This window comes from Canis lupus, chromosome 33, assembly GCF_048164855.1.
Source record: "Canis lupus baileyi chromosome 33, mCanLup2.hap1, whole genome shotgun sequence".
NCBI lineage: Eukaryota > Metazoa > Chordata > Mammalia > Carnivora > Canidae > Canis > Canis lupus.
This window is the reverse complement of record NC_132870.1, coordinates 2,914,618-2,933,729: the sequence shown is the minus strand read 5'-3', so window position 1 is coordinate 2,933,729 and position 19,112 is coordinate 2,914,618. Positions and strand designations below refer to the sequence as shown.

General features: G+C 38.2%; 1 protein-coding gene and 1 long non-coding RNA gene across 2 annotated transcripts in view; one reads left to right on the top strand and one right to left on the bottom strand.

The window, feature by feature from the left end:
- FRAS1 (Fraser extracellular matrix complex subunit 1) overlaps window positions 1-19,112 on the bottom strand; it is a 435,467-nt gene that overhangs the window by 102,978 nt on the left and 313,377 nt on the right. Inside the window, exons 33-38 of the mRNA XM_072810116.1 lie at window positions 17,919-18,033; window positions 14,532-14,669; window positions 12,355-12,387; window positions 5,058-5,189; window positions 3,626-3,751; window positions 990-1,237 (exon numbers count right to left, since the gene is read on the bottom strand). Of these exons, the coding sequence (XP_072666217.1) occupies window positions 990-1,237; window positions 3,626-3,751; window positions 5,058-5,189; window positions 12,355-12,387; window positions 14,532-14,669; window positions 17,919-18,033 (792 nt within the window). The remainder of the gene's footprint in view (window positions 1-989; window positions 1,238-3,625; window positions 3,752-5,057; window positions 5,190-12,354; window positions 12,388-14,531; window positions 14,670-17,918; window positions 18,034-19,112) is intronic.
- On the top strand, window positions 12,750-16,849 carry LOC140623647 (uncharacterized). The gene is made up of 4 exons (XR_012023197.1): window positions 12,750-12,876; window positions 14,447-14,562; window positions 15,518-15,621; window positions 16,711-16,849. It is a non-coding gene; the product is annotated as an uncharacterized lncRNA (long non-coding RNA).

Genomic DNA, 19,112 nt, shown 5'->3' with positions numbered 1-19,112 from the left:
TAGTCAGACTCTTTAGCCCAGAAAAGGATTACTTGAAACCATATAGTATCAAAAAAAAAAAAAAAAAAAAAGAAAGAAAGAAAGAAAAAAGAACTGAATAGAAAAGAAAAGAAAAAGGCCAGGTCATTGGTTGGAATTTTAACATTGGTAGGGAAAAATTCAATACCAAGAATCATTACCATTCAGATAATCATCCTTATTTTCAAGGTATTTGTCAAAACTATTCATTATGCTTACATAGAGAATTCACATATGCTTATGACACACATAACTGAAAAATAAAATTATCCTCATTATCCTTAGCTCCAGAGGTAAGAATCAAAGAAAGAAGATGAGTGTAATTAACCAGGGTCACTTAGCAAGTTAGAGCCACATGGGAAAAAAACCTGAGTCCCCTACATCTACTCTTGGTCCCCTAAATACATTGCCTCTCTCTTGGGACATAGGATGGAGGGTGAGTCAGTAATATTGCCTAGGACATCTGGCAGAGAGGCACTGCCGAAGGAGTATGCCAGCATTCTGTCTAGAGCTGGCCCTGAGACAAAAAGCTGGTGAAAGAGGGCTTACTCTCAGTGCCTTCTCTCAGTGGGCCATGAAATATTATTACTTATTAGTCATTAGTCACTTAAGTCCTCTAGAATGCTCTCTCTGGCAAATTCCCACTTGGAATATTACAGATTGAGCTTAAAAAATGGGGAATTGGGCTTTTCTGGCACTGGCACTCTTCCCTGTTGACTATCACCCATCCCTACATAAGCTCATTGTGTTTTCATCAAAGTTTTGCTCATTCACTTGTCTGCTCCTAACACACTGGGAGCAGCCAGAAAAAAAACAATGTAACTCCTAAGAGTAGAGCTATTGGGAAGTTAAGAAGAAACTTCCTAATATGGCTATATACCCGATGCCCTGACACTTCAGCCTTGACATTGCTCTCTAGCCAAGCTCAGTGAGAGGATGCAGTGAACAAGAAAACACAGGTAAGAACTTACAACATAAGCAAGATGTGACCTGGTGATCACGGCTGTGCTTTTACTAGCAACAGTAATGCTCAGCGAGGCACCAGCTGCCAGCTGAGGCCCTTGGTCCTCTGACAGTGACACCTCTACTTTCACCTCCACGGTTGTTGCTGCCAGGCCATCTGTGACTGTGATCTCCATGCTGTCTTCCTGGGCAGAGGAGCCATCATGTAGATACTGCAGAACATTTTTCTCAATATCTTCATATGTGAAAGTGTCACCTTTCGAGAATAACACAAATCGCAAAACCAGTGACTTCTGGGAATAACGCTTTTCATGTACATAACACCTTTGTTCTCAGGATTGTAAAGTACATATAGGATCATAAACTCTGGGAGCTGTAAGTTAATTAGTCCAATTGCCTATCCAATATAGGATTCCCTTTATACCACTCTTGAAAGGAGTTATTTAGCCTGTCCTTTAATGCATCTCAAGGTGGGAGATTCACTGTTTTACAAGGTAGCTAATTCCACTGGAGAGAGTTCTAATTTTGTTTAAGTTCTTAATCATATTGAGCTCAAATCAGCTTCTGTAAGAACCAGTCATCATTCTTAGTTCTAGGGAATAAAGGCTGTGCCTCTATGCTTTATGACAACCTAATCTTGAATCTAATCTTGATACTGACATTTTTGAGAAAAAGTTAAGAAAATGAATCCTGGGACACCTGGGTGGCTCAGCGGTTGAGCGTCTGCATTTGGCTCAGGGCGTGATCCTGGGGTCCTGGGATCGAGTCCCACATCGGGCTCCCTGCATGGAGCCTGCATCTCCCTCTGCCTATGTCTCTGCCTTTCTGTGTATATCATGAATAAATAAATAAAATCTTTTTTAAAAAAAGAAAAGAAATCCTGCTTGATGAATCTGTAGAGGTCTTTGTTTTAGTTGGGAGTAGGTTTCCCTAAATTCAAAAATATCTAAAAACTTAAAAACATACTTGAAGTTAGAAATCCAAACAATGTAGGTCTAGAGTACTAATTTGTGATAGATTTTATAGGTGCGTGAAAAAAAGTTTCCAGGTCATAGAAGTTTGGGAAAAATAGGTTTAAACAAACTTCAAAACTAAAAATCTTTGACCTGCGGAATTTATTTGAATTTTAGAATCTTCGATATAGAAATATTGAAGCATTTCAGAATTGTTTGGTCAAGGAATCCTTTTTATAAGAAATGCCTCACAGTACCATGGGTCCTAGGATTCCAGAGAGTACAACTGAAGAATTGGTCATGTTGGATGTTATATTCAACTCTATTTCCTGGCAGATTCTTGGCTCTAATAATTGGTGTTATGAATGAGACTAAGGAATTTATTCATTTTCTGTATTTGTTTTCTAAACCTTCTCTTTTGACATTGTGTTATTGTGATGTACTGGTGCTAGTGGTATTGTGCTTTAAAAAAGAGTAATAAAACTAATACTTTATAAACATCTTTAGATCTTATTAGCCATGCAAATATAGGTTAAATATAATGTTAAAGAAACTGGGCTCTGTTTTTTTAATTTTTTTTTTCTGACTGTTAATGCTTCTAAAGTAATCCCCTTAGGATGTTAGAAATTTATTCTGATGACATTTCTTGTGTTCAGTAAATATTTTAAAATCTACCTTTGTGACTCCCAAATTCTATCTAACTTCAAGGTCAAAGACTTGCCCCCCTCTTTCTGCAGGGATATTTAAAAGAATACATGATTACAAGCCTATTAGGAATTATACAAAGGTTTTGAGAAAGTACAGATTGTTGAAATAAGCATATAGTATCTTAAAGTGACTAATTTGAAAGAGATATTATTCACTTTGATATATATGGGCTATTTAAAAATTAGATTTAGCTATGTTCCTTTTGCTTTTCTACATACTTCTAAAAATCAACATGTATTATTTTATAATTGGAGAAAATTCTAAGAAATATTATTTTGGAAAGTTGGTCACATCATCTACCACAGTGTTACATCACAAAGATACTACTTAAAAAAATGTGTTTCCTTTTTTATGGATGAAGATACATGTACTTTACACTATCAGAGTTTCAGTGCAAAAAATACTGTGAAGATTAACATATGAAACTAAGGAAGACAAATTTATCTCCATGAACTAACCACAGGAGAGTGGCACCTGACATTTCATATGAGTTTGTTCTAAATGCATTTACTCTAGATAAATCAACCAATTTCAACTAATTTCACCTACAACCTGAGGAAACAGCCTCATAGTTTGGTTTGTAAGTGGTGGCAGAGAGAAGTTACAAATATTACAGCCAATGGACTAAATGGACTGAAAGTTCAAAGGTTTTCCTTTTTAAGTGTCTTCTCATAGTCTCCCACAGAGTTGCTTTACTTCTTGTTTGAGGCACATAACACTGACTGTAGAGCAAGAAATCCTCAGGGCACCTGGGTGGCTCAGTGGTTGAGCATCTGCCTTTGGCTCAAGTAGTGATCCCACAGTCCTGGGATGGACTCCTGCACTGGGCTCCCTGCGGGAAGCCTGCTTCTCCCTCTGGCTGCCTCTGCCTCTCTCTCTGTGTCGCTCATGAATAAATAAATAATAAAATAATAAAATATTAAAAGAAAGAAAGAAAGAAAGAAAAATCCTCCATGCAGGCCAGTGACAGAGTGAGCAGCTACCTGTGGCCATGGGAACTTGGAACTCAGTTGTGTACTTAAGGAGCACGCCATGCTTTGGAGGTTTCCGGAGCTCAAAGAAGAGTTCTTCAGGTGCTATCTCAGGATCTCTTACCACCAGCTGAAGTCCTGCAGTCAGGAGACAGATCATAGTGACAGGATGTGTACATTAAACACTGTATGCCCTGCCTACATGAAAGCTACAGGACAGGCTGGAAGCTATGTTTTGGGCAATCTGATAGTTACAAGAAGGCGCTGTTTAATCCCAATCAAGCACAAAGGGTGAAAACTGATAATACAGTCACTTGCTATTTATAAGTAGTTAACTTACTTCCAGAAGTTAACTTATAAGTATGTAGTTCTGAATTATGAATACCTTTTATCTTCCATACAAATGAGGACACAGAAGCTGACATATAGGTCAGTCCTGACCTCCTGGGATAGGTTTCTTCCCAGAAAATGCTCCCAGAATCTGTTTTTGCTTTTCATTATTTATTCCCTTCTTTTTCTGAATCTCCAGAAGAGCCAACTTGTTTTTTTTTTTTTTTTTTTTAATTTTTATTTATTTAGGATAGTCACACAGAGAGAGAGAGAGAGAGAGAGAGAGAGGCAGAGGGAGAAGCAGGCTCCATGCACCGGGAGCCCGACGTGGGATTCGATCCCGGATATCCAGGATCGTGCCCTGGGCCAAAGGCAGGCGCCAAACCACTGCGCCACCCAGGGATCCCGAGCCAACTTGTTTTAATGATGGCTGCTACAGCCATCACAGGAGTGAGAAAGAATAGGGTGGAAGTGACAGTTGTCTTTGTATATATGGCTTGTTTAGAAAACTGGATGATAATTAATCTCAGGACAATACTCAGGGGTAGAACCTGGATAAGGATTTGTAGAGTACAACCAATAAAAACCACAATGTCTACCATTTGCTTTTAAAACATACTTGGTGAAAGAATAAAGAAACTCCTAAAGAGTAAGTAAACTAAGAGGTAACTAAAATCACGTACAGAATAACTGGGCCAACGCCTCACAACTTCTGAAGGTTATTGTGATCTGTCATTTCTCCTGTTACTCTTTACCTTCTAAACAGCAAACAAGGGCAGTCACTGAAACTCCTCCCCTCCCTCTCCTCCCTGCTCTCCTGGGTTAACTTTACATTTTAGTGACAGCAACAAATCAAACTGCTGGAGGCTGGAAAATACATTCTGTGTTGTATTCCATCACTGAACACTGGCCTCGGAAGGGTTTATTTCCTTCTCTCTGTGCTGCTTCTATTTGCATGGAAATGGGCAGAGGGAAGAGCACAGGTAAGAACGCACATACCTTCTGGAAGAAGAAGTCACTTTTTTTGGGCAACCGTCAAGAGGTTGAAACAGCGACTGACGCTGAAATATGGTTCCATTTCCAAAGGCATGTTTCTTTCAGGCTTAGTTCTTACCTAGAGAAGCGCTGCCTCCTGGGCTGACCTCAAGCCGTGGAGCTGTGACCCGGAATGCCGGCAGGTGCCGATCAGTGGGAAGCAAATGAATGGTGAGGACCATCTCCGGACTTGTGTGAGCTCCATCGGAAACTAGAAAGGATAAACACACGCATGCACATCAACTTGTAGTCTGGTCACCATCAGGCTGCTTCCATAAATATACAGCCAGAAGCTTTTATATATATTACCTTAATACTTCGAAGAGATGTTTACAAATGGAAAAAGTAGGCAAGCACGGAAGATCCTGTGCGCTATTCTAACAAAGCTTTTTCCACTGGGTGACAAAAAGGCTAAAGGACTATAATAACTAAACCATTCTACGAAGCAAGTTTCAGAAGAGGGTGATACTGATAAATGATAGTGTAAAGGAAAGTAATACAAAATCTGTACTCTTAGATGATTCTGGGAAAGTATTTATGGAATTATTTTTTGATTCATTCTCCTAGTGTTTCAGAAAAATATTTTAAGAGATCTTGTTTAGAAATGACATGTGTATGTCTCATTAGAAAATAACTTTTTAAAAAGGACAGAAAATACTTGTATCTCTGATGGCATTTGTTTGGAAGTAAGCTGATTCATTTTGTTTTTTACCTGATCATCATACACATTGCAATAAATGGAAGATATCTTTGTGACTAGAACAACGTCTTCAAGATTTTACTTTCCTGGATTATCTGATATCCAAGTGAACACTGACAACTTGAGGGAAGTGAAGGCAGAACTGTTCTCACATTTGACTCTTATTTCCGCCTTCCTATATCTACACCTATACCTCTCTACTCTAAAAGCCAGGTTTGGAAGAATATCTGTACCACCAGTTCACTGGTGTGCTTATCTGTAGTGGCTACCAAGAAAACTGTACTGTTGATGATTTGAAACGTGTAATATGCTTGCATACGGTTTGGTTTACTTTGCTTTCTTCCGGACTCAGTAGCAAGTCAGTAGGAATCTGACATCTATTTAAGCAAAGCAAAGCATTGCTCAGTGACTATTAGTAATGATCCCTTTTAAGTTTTAGATTTTTTTTTCCTTGAGAAACAGATCTAAAAGATATGGCTAGATTTTATACGGTACACTCCATGTCCTAGAGCAGTGCAGAAGCAGTCCTATTGAAGGAGAGCAAAAATTACCCCTGTGAATGAAGATTTTATGGCTCTGGTCATTCAACTAAATGTCAGGATTACTGCCCCTACTTCTTTGTTTATGCTCAGTCTCCTCTCTGGATCCTCAAAGATAGAGACGGACAATTCCTAACTCTTGGGGGCTTGGGGACAAATATATGAACTTTTCCATAAATATCAGCAGATTCCAATTCTCTAGGACCCTTGGAATCTAGTTAAGAACACGTATGTTAAATAAAAATCATGATTGTAAGATATAATTTTACTTTTTAAAATGTTTTACATTGATTTCATTTTTAAGTTGGGTAGGACCTCCGGGAGCCTTCAACATCCTTACTTTTACAGGAGGGGAAGGAAAGGCCCTGAAACTTAAGAGCTTTGATAATAGCACAGAGCTGTCAGGGTGACCAAAGTGTATCTTTGCCTCTGTGAGTAAATGGAAGAAAGCTATTTTCTGGTACATATTTTATAACTAGAAAATATATCAACGGGGTGTAGGGTTTTGTAAGGAAGCATAAGAACTTACAGTCAACATGTTAGCAATTACACATCTACCTGTCCCTTTAAGCAAGGTTTCTGATTTCTCTGAGAAACAGCCTGACTGCCTCTCTGGGTCAGATGCCTCCAGTGGGCACCATTTGCCTCATGTATTTTCCTTGCTCAGGACGGCTTTGCAGAGCATCTGTGCTTATTTTGAAGCAGCCAGCTCAGGAATATCAGCTTTCCTTATCATCCTAGCTGATTAACCAAATGAGCTGTTCTTTCTCATTCTATGGGTTAATGTCAGGGCTTGGACTTGTTTCTACCTTAGTTCATTATGTGCCCAATTTAAAATTTTCTATCACAAAACTCTGCTTCCTTCCTACCAGTTTCCAAAAGTTTTTCTCCTTAAAAAAAGGGAACATCTTATACCCTTCATAACCAATTAACTAAAAATGGATCATAGACCTAAATATAAAATGCAAAACTACAAAACTCCTATAAGACAATACAGGAGAAAACTTATATGACCTTGGGAATGGTGATGCCTCTTTAGATACAACACAAAAGACACAATCTGTGAAAGAAATCACTGATAAGCTGGATTTCATTAAAATTAAAAACTTCTGCTCTGTGAAAGACAATGTCAAGAGTATGAAGGACAAGCCACGAACTGGAAGAAAGTATCTGCAAAAGACCCATTTGACAAAGGACTATTATTCAAAATATACAAGAACTCATAAAACTCAATAATAAAAACAACCCGATTAAAAAAATGGGCCAAAGATCTTAACAGATATCTCACCAAAGAAGATATACAGATGAAAAATAAAGACATGAGACAATGCTCCTCATCATATGTCAGCAGAGACATGGAAATTAAAACAATAATAAGATGCCAGTATGCACCAATTAAAATTGCCAAAATCTAGAACACCGACAACACCAAATGCTGGTGAGGATGTGGAGCAAAAGGAACTCTCATATATTGCTGGCAGAAACGCAAAATGGTACGCCCCTTTTGGAAGACAGCTTGGCTTTTGTTTAAACATATGATATGATATAGCAACTGCACTCTTTGGTACATACCCAAGGAGTTGAAAACTTAGGTCCACACAAAACCTGTACATAGATGTTTACAACAGCTTTATGTACAATTGCTAATACTTGGAAGCAACCAAGATGTCCTATCATTCATGTAAATGAATGGATAAAATAAACTGTAGTACCTCTAAACAATTGAATGCTATTCAGCACTAAAAATAAATGAGCTACTAAGCCATGAAAAGACACAGAGGAATCTTTAATACACATTGCTAAGTGAAATAAGCCAATCTGAAAAAATTCCATACTATATGACTCTCACCATATGACATTCTGGAAAAGTCAAAACCATTGAAGACAATATAAAGAATAGCCCTTGCCAAAGGTGGGAAGTGGGGATGGGAGATGAATAGGGAGGACAAAGAGGATTCTTATGGCAGAAAGACTACTCTATATGAAATTGTAATGATGGATAAATGTCATTATCCAATGGTCAAAACCTGTAGAATGTACAAAACCAAGAATGAACCCTAGAGTAAACTACGGACTTAGGTGGATTATGACATGTCAGTGTAGGTTCATCCTTAGTAAAAAAAATGTACTATTCTGGTGAGTGCTACTGACAATGGGAGAAGCTATGCTATGCATGTATGCATGTGTGCATGTGTGGGGGGGCAGGGTGAATAGGGGATATGTCTGTACTTTACTCTCAATTTTTTTGTAAACCTGAAATTGCTCTAAAAATATTAAATCTTTAAAACAAGTTTTTTAACAAATCACTCAAAAAAAAAAAAAAAAGAAAGAAAGAAAGAAAGAAAAAGAAAAACCTCAGGCAGAAATAAGATAAATTAATTGGAGGTCTGCCCAATGTCTATTTCCTCTACACTGTATAATAGGTTCAAGGATCATTTAACTTAAAGTCCTGGAGAAGTTAATAGTTAACCCCTTCACCTACTCAAGCTTTCAGGTAAAAGTTGAGGCTCGGAAAACAAACAAGCACACTATTATACTTGTTTTTCATGACCAACACACATACAAACCAGACTAAATTAAGTATCCCACGTTCAGTGTCAGAAACTTGTATTTAAATCTTGGTTCTACTCTTTACCAGGACTGTAAATCTGGGCAGATTACTTACTCAAATGAACCTTAATGTCTCCAGCTTTCAAACACTAAAAATAATACCTGTCCTTACAGTCTTGATACAAGGATTAAATAGGACAACTTGTATTGCAAATTGTTTTGTAAAACATAAAATACTATAAAATCTGTTGTATATCCTTACTGATTGCATGAATTATCTAGAAGTCTATCACTGGAAATGAGCTGATACTAGATTCACATCAACAATAACACAACACTCGAAAAAGAAATAATAAGGCATCCAAATTGAAAAGGAAGAAGTAAAATTGTCACTATTTGCAAATTACATGATATTATACACAGAAAACCTTAGATGTCATCAAAAAGTATTAGTACTAATAAATAAATTTAGTAAAGTTGCAGGATACAAAATCAATATCCAAAGATCTGTTGCATTTCTATACCCTAATAATAAGCTATTAGAGATGTTAAGAAAACAATCCCATTTACAAGTGCATAAAAAAAAATGAAATACCTAGGAACAAATTTAACCAAAGAGGTGAAAGATCTGTGCTCTGAATTAAGAGATACTGATAAAAAAAAAAAAAACTGAAGAAGACACAAATAAAGATATCCATGCTCATGGATTAGAAGAATTAATATTGTCAAAATGTCCATAATACCCAAAGCAATCTACAATCCCATCAAATTTCCAATTGCATTTTTCACAGAAATAGTACAAATAATTCTAATTTTGTATGAAACTATAAAAGACCCAGAAAAGATAAGACCATCTTGAGAAAGAAGAACAAAGCTGGAGGCATCATGCTCTCTCATTCCAAACTGTATTACAAAACTATAGTAATCAAAATAGTATAATATTAGCCTAAAACAGATCAATAGAGATCGATAGAATAGAATAGAGAGCCCAGAAATAAGCCTATATATATATATATATATATATATATTCAATTAATTTATAACAAAGGAGGTAAGAATATACAATGGAAAAAAAGACAGTCTCTTCAATACATGGTGTGGAGAAAACCGGACAGCCACATGCAAATGAAGGAAACTATACTGTTTCCTTATACTACACACAAAAAAACAACTCAAACTGGTTTAAATCCTTGCATGGAAGACCTGAAACCATAAAACTCCTAGAAGAAAACAAAGGTGGAAGCTCCTCGATATCAACCTTGGGGATGATTTTTTTGGATTTGAAACCAAAAGCAAAGGCAACAAAAGCAAACATAAACAAATGGGACTACAGCACACCAAAAAGCTTTTGCACAGCAAAGAAAACCATCAACCAAATGAAAAGACAAATACCAAAAGGGAGAAAAATTTGCAAATTATATATCTGATAAGTTAATATGCAAAGTATGTAAAGAACTCATACAACTCGACAGCAAAACACCCAAACAAATCCAATTTAAAAATGGGCAGAAGATCTGAACATTTTTCTAAAGACATACAGATCGCCAATAGGTACATGAAAATATGCTTAACATCACTAATCATCAGGGAAATGCAAACCAAAACCACAATGAGATATCACGTCACATCTGTTAGAATGACTATATCAAAAGGACAAGAAATAACAAGTGTTGGCTAGAATGTGGAGAAAAGAGAATGTTTGTGTATTTTTTGTGGGTATATAAACCAATATAGCCACTTAAAAAATAGTATTAGGTTCCACAAAAAAAAATTTTTTTTACAGATTTTATTTATTTGAGAGAGAGAGAGAGAGGGATAGCAAGAGCAGGGTTAGGTGCAGAGGGAAAGGGAGAGAGAGAAGCAGATTCCCCGATGACCAGGGAGCTTGATGTGGAGCTCTACCCCAGGACCCTGAGATCATGACCTAAGCTGAAGGCAGATGCTTAATTGATTGAGCCACCCAAGTGCCCCAATTCCACAAAAAATTAAAAACAGAAGAACTACATGATCCAGCAGTTCTATTTCTGGGTTATCCAAAGAAAATGAAAACACTAACTTGAAAAGATACATGGACTCCCATGGTTATTGCAGCATTATTGACAATAGTCATGACATGGAACCAGCCTATGTGTCCACTGACAGATGAAGGGATAAAGAAGAGGTAGCATATATATGCAATTAAATATTAGCCATAAAAAAGTAAATCTTGCCATCTGCAATGACACAGATGGGACTTGAGGGCCTTATTCTAAATGAATAAGTCAGACAGAGAAAGGCAAATACCATATAGTCTCATTGATTTTGGGGTTCTAAAATAAACAAGCAAGGAAGCAAATAAAAAACAAAAAATCCAAGCTGAGAGCTACAGAGAACAGACTGGTGGTTGTCTGAGGTCGGGAGTGGGGTTCTGAAATGGGTGAAGGGAGCCAAAGGTATACATTTCTTTTTTTTTTTTTTTTCCAAAGGTATACATTTCTAGTTATACTTCAGTCATAGGGACGTAAGGTACAGAATGGCAACTATAGTTAATAATACAGTATTGCATATTTGAAAGTTACAGACACAGTAAAAGTTAGAAGAAAAAATAATTTGTAACTATATATGGTGACTAATGTTGTGATCATTTTGCAATACACACAAATACTAAATCATTATGCTATATACCTGAAACTAATAGGACAATTTGTTATGTCATATGTCAATTTAATCTCAATTAAAAAAAAAAAAAACCGACAGGACAATGAAATTTACTGTTGTTTCAAGTGTGATTTTCAAACCTCAAAGAAGGAAAGATCAGGAAGTTTGAGGGAGATGACTTTCTCTCCAACCAATATTTATCCTACATGAAACATAATAGGACACATGGGTGATTCCAATGGAATAGTCCATCTCAAATAAAAAAACAGTTTAAGGATGCCATTTACAGCCAAACATCCTCGTACCAGACCTCAACAAGATAGCTTGTCCCTGTGTTGTTCCACAGAGATGCCAGATGTGCTTCTTTCTGCTCCCTGGCACTCAGCTTCTACTGCACTATGAACCAAAGCAGGGATACTTGGGTCTTCCACACACAGGTTTCATTTCCCACCAGTAGCAAGGGACTCAATGAAAGGTTCAGTTCAAGACTACATACAACCACGATCCGTTAGCTGAGTACCACATAGGAACGACTGTGCCAATAATCGTTCTGGGAGCTTTACATAGTTACAATTATTAGTTATTATCACCACTGACGAATGAGACATTCAGGCATAGAGAAGTTAAGAGACTTTATCAAAGCAGGCTGACCCCCAGGCAGTCTGGGTCCAGAGGCTAAGATCTTAACCACTACTTCTTTTTAATAGATATTGGCACTGCTTGAAATGGGGCTTAAACAACAACACTAATCTTTGGAATACTTGGTGGATTATTTTTTTCTATGAATACAAAGTTAAGCTATTACTACTTAACTGGTCATGTGACTATTTCAGAAAAACTTGTATAACTTTTAAGCAGTTCTTAGAAAATAGTACAAGTAATGATGAAGGGAACAAAAAGAAAGGAAAGGAAAATTATATTTTCTAATAAAATTTCATTAAAATCTTCACCTGTGAAGTGAAATTTCACCAATTCTGGAAGGCCTGAAAGAAAAGAGAAAAATCACTATATTAATAAGCATTTTGGGATCAGAAATAGATGGAAAAGGTACAAACTATGAGGCAGAGGTCAGAAAAGTAAAGAATGTTTTCATCTAAATTATGATTTAAGGAAAGATCACCAGGTTCTTTGTTAATGTTATGTTGAATTTAATGGTGCCAGCACTAATTTTAAGTACAAAAAGAACCACAGGGTAGAATAATTTTATATCCCAGTGGTTAAGAGTGATTTATAATACATTCATTCAGATCCCATTTGATCAGTACATAAAATCCTACAAATCGGTGAATGTGGGTGATGTCATATATAACTGACAAGGCTTTCTGGTGGGTCAATTCTATTGTAGAATTGAGTGATGTCTGGGACATTGATTTACACACTGTAACGATGTGAAAGATTTATCTCATGGCATTTATCCCACAGATTATACAGGATAGGACTCTGCTCTCTCCATAAAGGCTCTAGGAACTTAGGTGAGTATAATAGATATGGAAATAACTTCAACCATGGCTGACATGTTTTCTTTCCCTCTAATCCCAGGATATCCTGAGTTTCTTTGTAAAATAGGTCTTTTTTAAAATAGGGGTTAGAGAACCATGAGCATTTTCATGGGCTCTTAGTTACCCAGTTACCAAACACCAGGGATACTCCTTAGAGAAGAGGCCTATACACTCACTTAGATATTTTTAAAGAAGAGTTAATTATTTTCTGGATAATTGCACTTATATAAATAATTGAAAATATTACTTTAAATGTTTTTTATAATTTAAAATGTAACTCTCAAATCATTTAACCCATGTTCACCTTACCATAAGAAATCACCAGCTGTTCTGTATGAATAAAACTACTACATAAAAATAATATTCCATATTAATGATGTTATATGGTACATACCTCTTAAAAATCATAAGGAAACAGGCCTCAAGATTTTTAGAATCATTCTAAGGCACAGAGGTGTTTAGGGGTAGGGACTCAAAACTCCTACATTGCAGTCAGCAGCTTTGATTACTGGGTCAAAGAGAGAGATAAGGGGTAGCAAAGGTGAACTATCACGGGTTAGCAGAAGGGCACAAAATGGCTTGAATTAGAACTTTTGTTCAGTCTTGTTTTCCTTTAAAAAAGGTGGCTTCTGTCAAATCCTGGCCCAAAAGGTTGCCTGCATTCTTCGTTCCTACATGGGACTTTCTCACTAGAGGTAGTGTTGGGATGCTTATCGCTAGATTCCCCTCACCCACAGCCCAACCACCCTGGCCACCTCCTCAAATCCACTTATATCACTGCAGTCAAAGAGCTTTTTTTATGAAAGGCCATCCATCTCCCCAGATCTTAAAACCTCCACTGGGTTCCTATTATTCTTGAAATAAAGATCCAAGTCCCTACAGGTTTACACGGCCTCTGAGGCCTGGCCTCTATCTCTTCCTCCAGTCTCATCCCTGTTCTGCTCAACCTTCTATATTCCAGAGACATTTTTTTAGTCCCCAGAATGCCATGTGCTCTCCCTCCCCAAGGCTTCTGCACATGGAATGTGTGCCCTTCCTTGGGAAACGTTCTCCCAAGTATCCCAACAGGCACATTTAGGCTGATTAGCATCTATCCATCCCTCCACTGTCAATACCCCCCTGGGATGGCCTCCACTGAACCCTTAGTCTAGGGCAGTCTTATTACTTCTAATTCCACCACTGAACATTTTTCTTCCTCTCCAGAGTTCTTCTCTTAGTCTGCAATTAAACACTCATTGCTGGGATTATTTCTCAAACTCTCTCTCCATATGTAGGTCCAAAAGTCCCCAAGAACAGGATTCATGCCTCTTTTTATTCACCTCTATAATGTCTAAGACCTCACTGAGTGATGGCCACATAGGAGACATAAAATAAAATAATTATTTAATTAATAAAATAATTTATTGAAAGCATGCCGGCATGCCTGCATGTATGAATAAATGAAAAAAAAAATGATGAACTGAGCCCAAACTACATAATAGTCTACAAGTCTCATCTCAAGTAATTTTGAACAGCTATAGAGCAATGTTACTAAACTATCCAGAAGGACAATAGGAAGAATTAGGAAGACCCTGCCATGAAGATCCCAGGAGAGCAGTCCGGGTGCCCCAAAATAAAGAAGGCATTACCAGCGAAGGAGAAGGCCATGATCTCTTGGAGGTGAGGAGCTGCAGGGGGAGGACGGTACATGATTTTGCCCTGGTTAATATCTTCCTGTGTGAAATACTGGATGGGAGAGTGGGGCTGGTCCCTGTGTTCGATGATTCCTGGGGAGGAAAAGACTCAGCATAAGAATCAACAGTAATTCTGATGGTTGACTGAATGACCAGTGCTATAAACTGCCTTTCCCACCAGTGGGAGTCTTTTATCCATCAAGAACAATTGCTCTCTGGTGTCTCCTACCATCCCATTCTCCAGTCATTCATGAAAAAGGCAAATCTGAAACCCAAACTTACTTTTATAGCATCTTTAAAAAAAATGTTTAATTGAATTATAGTTGACATACAATATATTAGTTTCAGGTGTACAACTTAGTGATATGACAATTGTACACATCATAAGATTATTAGCTATATTCCTTATGTTGTTTTTTTCATCCCTGTGACTTATTTATTTTATAACTGAAAGTTTATACTTCTTAACCCCCTTCACTTATTTTGCCCATCCTCCTACCTACCTCCCCTCTGGCAACTACCAGTTAATTCTTTGTATTTAGAGTCTGTTTTTGTGTGTTTGTTCATTTGTTTTATTTTTTAGATTCACATATAAATGAAAGCATACGGTATTTGTCTTTCTCCATCCGACTTCTTTCACTTGGTATGATACCCTCTAGGTCCAATTCATGTTGTCTTGAATGGCAAGATTTCATTCTTTTATGGTTGAGTAACATCCCAGTGTATATATACACAACATCTTCTTTATTCATTCATCTACTGATGAACACTGAAGTTGCTTCCCTATCTTGGCTATTGTAAATAATGCTGCAATAATTATAAGGGTAAATAAGTCTTTTCAAATTAGTGTTTTTGTTTTCTTTGGGTAAATACCAGTTTCTGGATCATACAGTAGTTCTATTTTTTATTTTTTTGAGAAACTTCTATACTGTTTTTCACAGTGACTGCACCAATGCATATTCCTACCAACAGTGCACAAAGGTTTTCTTTTGCAACACTTGTAATATCTTACCTTTTGGATACTGGCCTTTCTGACTGGTGAGTGGTAAGTATCCCATTCTGATTCTGATTTGCATTTCCCTGATGATTAGGGATGCTGAGCCTCTTTTCATGTGTGAAACCCAAATAGATTCTTGCCTAGAAGTCATTGACTATAAACAATAGTAAGGCACAAACTACTACCCCTACTAGGTAATTCTCCATATGTCACAGACACTGTAGCATAATTATGAACTTCTCTCAATTGAGTTTAAGTTCAAAGGTCAAAGTTGCCAAGAAAATGATATAGACTGGTTTTCTGGAAAAGCTATAATGAGAGTTTTCTCAACTTACCCCTTTTCCTTCAGAAACTCAGTCTGTGACAATCTTAGGCAACAGTAACATGGATCATGATTATTCTAAGAATTGGATTTGCAATTATAACTCTCCTTGTGATAAATGCTTTAGAGGCTGCAAATTTATCATTTCTAAATTTTGTAGTTACAAAAATAATGCTCTGGGTGGGGGGATAGGGTAACTGGATGATGGGCATTAAGGAGGGCACATGAGTGAGATAAGCATTGGCTGCTATACTATATGTTGGCAAACTGAATTTAAATTAAAAAAAATAATGCTCTGATCATGTTTCATGGCCTATCAATTCTTTCAAAGAAGGACACATGTGAGAGTTGGTTTTGAACTAATTCAAGTTCGGAAGGGCTGAGAGATCTGTGGCCATTCTCCAGAAGATAGCCCAGGCTGCTGGATACCCTGACCATATAAGAAGAATGGCTCTTGCTATGACTTAGCAGAGTTAGATATAGGGAAGGTGACTTTTAGGTGTTTTATTTCTTTAGGCTTTATCGAAAGAGTGATATAATTTAATTTTTAGACATTTATTTCTCCTAGGGGATTTGATAAAGTGAAAGGCTCACATCCAGGGCAGTGGTTGGTCTTGGGAGAGCAGCTTCAGATTTGGGAGCAGAACTGTCTTAATAGAAGCTAATCGCCTTTCCATGATGGACAGCCACACCTCTGTTAGGAGCAGGCTTTTTAGTTAAGCCCAAAGTTAAGAGACCTAAAGGATGAAGATTGATGGCAGGGGCCCACCTCTTGGCTGACTGTAGTTTCATATTTTCATTTTTCCCCCATGCAGAAGGAGTGACTTATCCAAATGGGAAAGGAAAGAAGTAATATGTGGCTCAGCCTGTTGCGCACTCTCTGGCAGAGCTCCTTGTCCAGAGCACGTGCTCATCTTGTGGAGGAGGCCATCCCACCTAAAGTTTAGCATTAGCACAAGTACAGCCATTTTAGGTCCCTGTGAATAAGAGCTGAACTTTATGGGAAAAACTGCAGAATGTCCTCAATGTCCTCGGCAGGTAATCCCATATCAGAAAGACAACAGAGCTCAGAATTGCCCTCGGCAGAGAATCCTATATCAGAAAGACAACAGAGCCCACATCCGTGGTAGAAAGTCCCATCTTAGAATGAGAACAGAGCCCAAGCCAAGGGCAGGAAGCCCCTATTAGAATGAGAACAGAGCTCAATGCCCTTGAAGGCCCCGTATCAAAATGCAAACAGAACTTGAGAAATTCCTCCAACCCTTCTGGAGGTCCCCTAGACCAGCCCTTAAAACTAAGCTGAAACCCACCTCAGGGTCCAAGTCCCTGCTCCGCTATGTCGGGTACACTTGGACCCAAGCTCAAGCTTGTAAATAAACCCTCGTGTGTTTGCATCAGTGTCGGCTCCTTGGTGGTTTCTCGGATTCGCAATCTTGGGCACAAAAATCTGGTCTGGGGCAGCCCCTGTGGCGCAGCGGTTTAGAGCTGCCTGCAGCCTGGGGTGTGATCCTGGGGACCGTGGATCGAGGCCCACGTCAGGCTCCCTGCATGGAGCCTGCTTCTCCCTCTGCCTGTGTCTCTGCCTCTCTCTCTCTCTCTCTCTCTCTCTCTCTCTGTGTCTCTATGAATAAATGAATAAAGTCTTTAAAAAAAAAAAAATCTGGTCTGTTCATGTGGCATAACTTCCCTGGGGCAGGGTCTGTCCCTACAGACAGTGCTTGTGTCTGTCCAGTTCTGCCTGTGCATGGGAGGGGCAGCTCAATCCAGCAACTCAGGTTATATGCATGCCATGTTCTCTAGCACAGCTCTGTCATACCAAAGCTGACACATTCAGTGTGGTCTGTCTGACCAAAGTGTCTCTCTCAACTGGTCCTAAGTTCAGAACAGGGGAACAAAGGGTATGAATAAGTTACTCCTTAAATCCTTGACAAGTACCTGCAGACAAAACTCCAGAGCTTGGAAGATAGGTCTACAATTAGAAGACAACAGCATTACTCAAGAGATCATTTTCTGCACATCTTACCTTGATTTGGATGCAGAGGTAACGTGATATTGTATATTAGCTTTCTGCTTGGCCTCTCAGAGTTTACAAAGGAGAGGGAATGAGGCTGAATCACAGTGAGGCCATCTTCCCGAGCCTAAACAACATTTAAGGAGGAAGAAGAAGAACAAATGGTGTGATGAAAACAAAAGCCAGAGCCAAAAATAAACCTTATTAAAAAGACAAAAAGAAAAAAACAGCCCTCACTTTGGGCTTTTAAATTAGTCACACACAGCAAAATTTTCTCTGAAAGCTCAGGAGAGGGGTCTGGTCTCTAGCGCTGCAGATTTGTCTTAGCCTTAAGAACTTTACAGGGTTCCAGAATCTTCCAGTTTTCTTGTGGTGGTACACATTTGAAAATGAGCCACCACAGCTGGCTAACCCCCCAGTTCTTTCACAGCTAGGTCACTACATCTCTACTCCTTGGATTTAATACGTTAAGGTTGGATTTGGTAAGAAGCCCTCTCTCACTGAACCCTCCCCCCCACCGCCCCCTGCTTTGCTAATGGAAACTGTGATTTTTCAAAGGGCTGAAGATGAACTCACCTCAAATATCAAAAGAGGCTCATTATTTGAATTCAATGGTTTAAGAATTATTTATTAAATCACATAAAAATAGAGTTTTCTTTGTCTCCATTGCACTACTCAAAAGAACTAGATATTGCTTTTCCTTTCTAGCACTCAGTATCCAATGAAAGTGTCAAGGAAAATTAATTAAAAGGCCAACGTGTACATATTTTTTACTGTTCATTCACTTATATACAGTCATAACCCACCCATAATGACAACACTCAAAAAAAAAAAAAAAAGAGAGAGAGAGAGAGAGAGAGAGAGAGAGAGATTTCAAATCTCATGACCAGACATAACAGTGAGTTGGGGACAGCAGCAAAACACCGAGTGGAGATGAGAAGAGGGAATAGTGGAAACACGGGCCCCTTGTCTGGGTCACATATGCTGTTAGCAAGACAGAACAAAAATATCTGGTTCATTGCAGGCTCTTCCTAACTGACCCCTGCAGGGTTAGAGTGTGACATGCTCTCCTGCTCTTTGAAACTCTGCTCCTTTCAGAAGGAATTTCCCCATTTAGGAAAGCATTAAGTAGGCCTCAGTAATTCTCATGGAGGAGGGCGTGGTGTTCCTCCTTTTAACCATGAAAAGATTGAAGGTTGCAGTTGC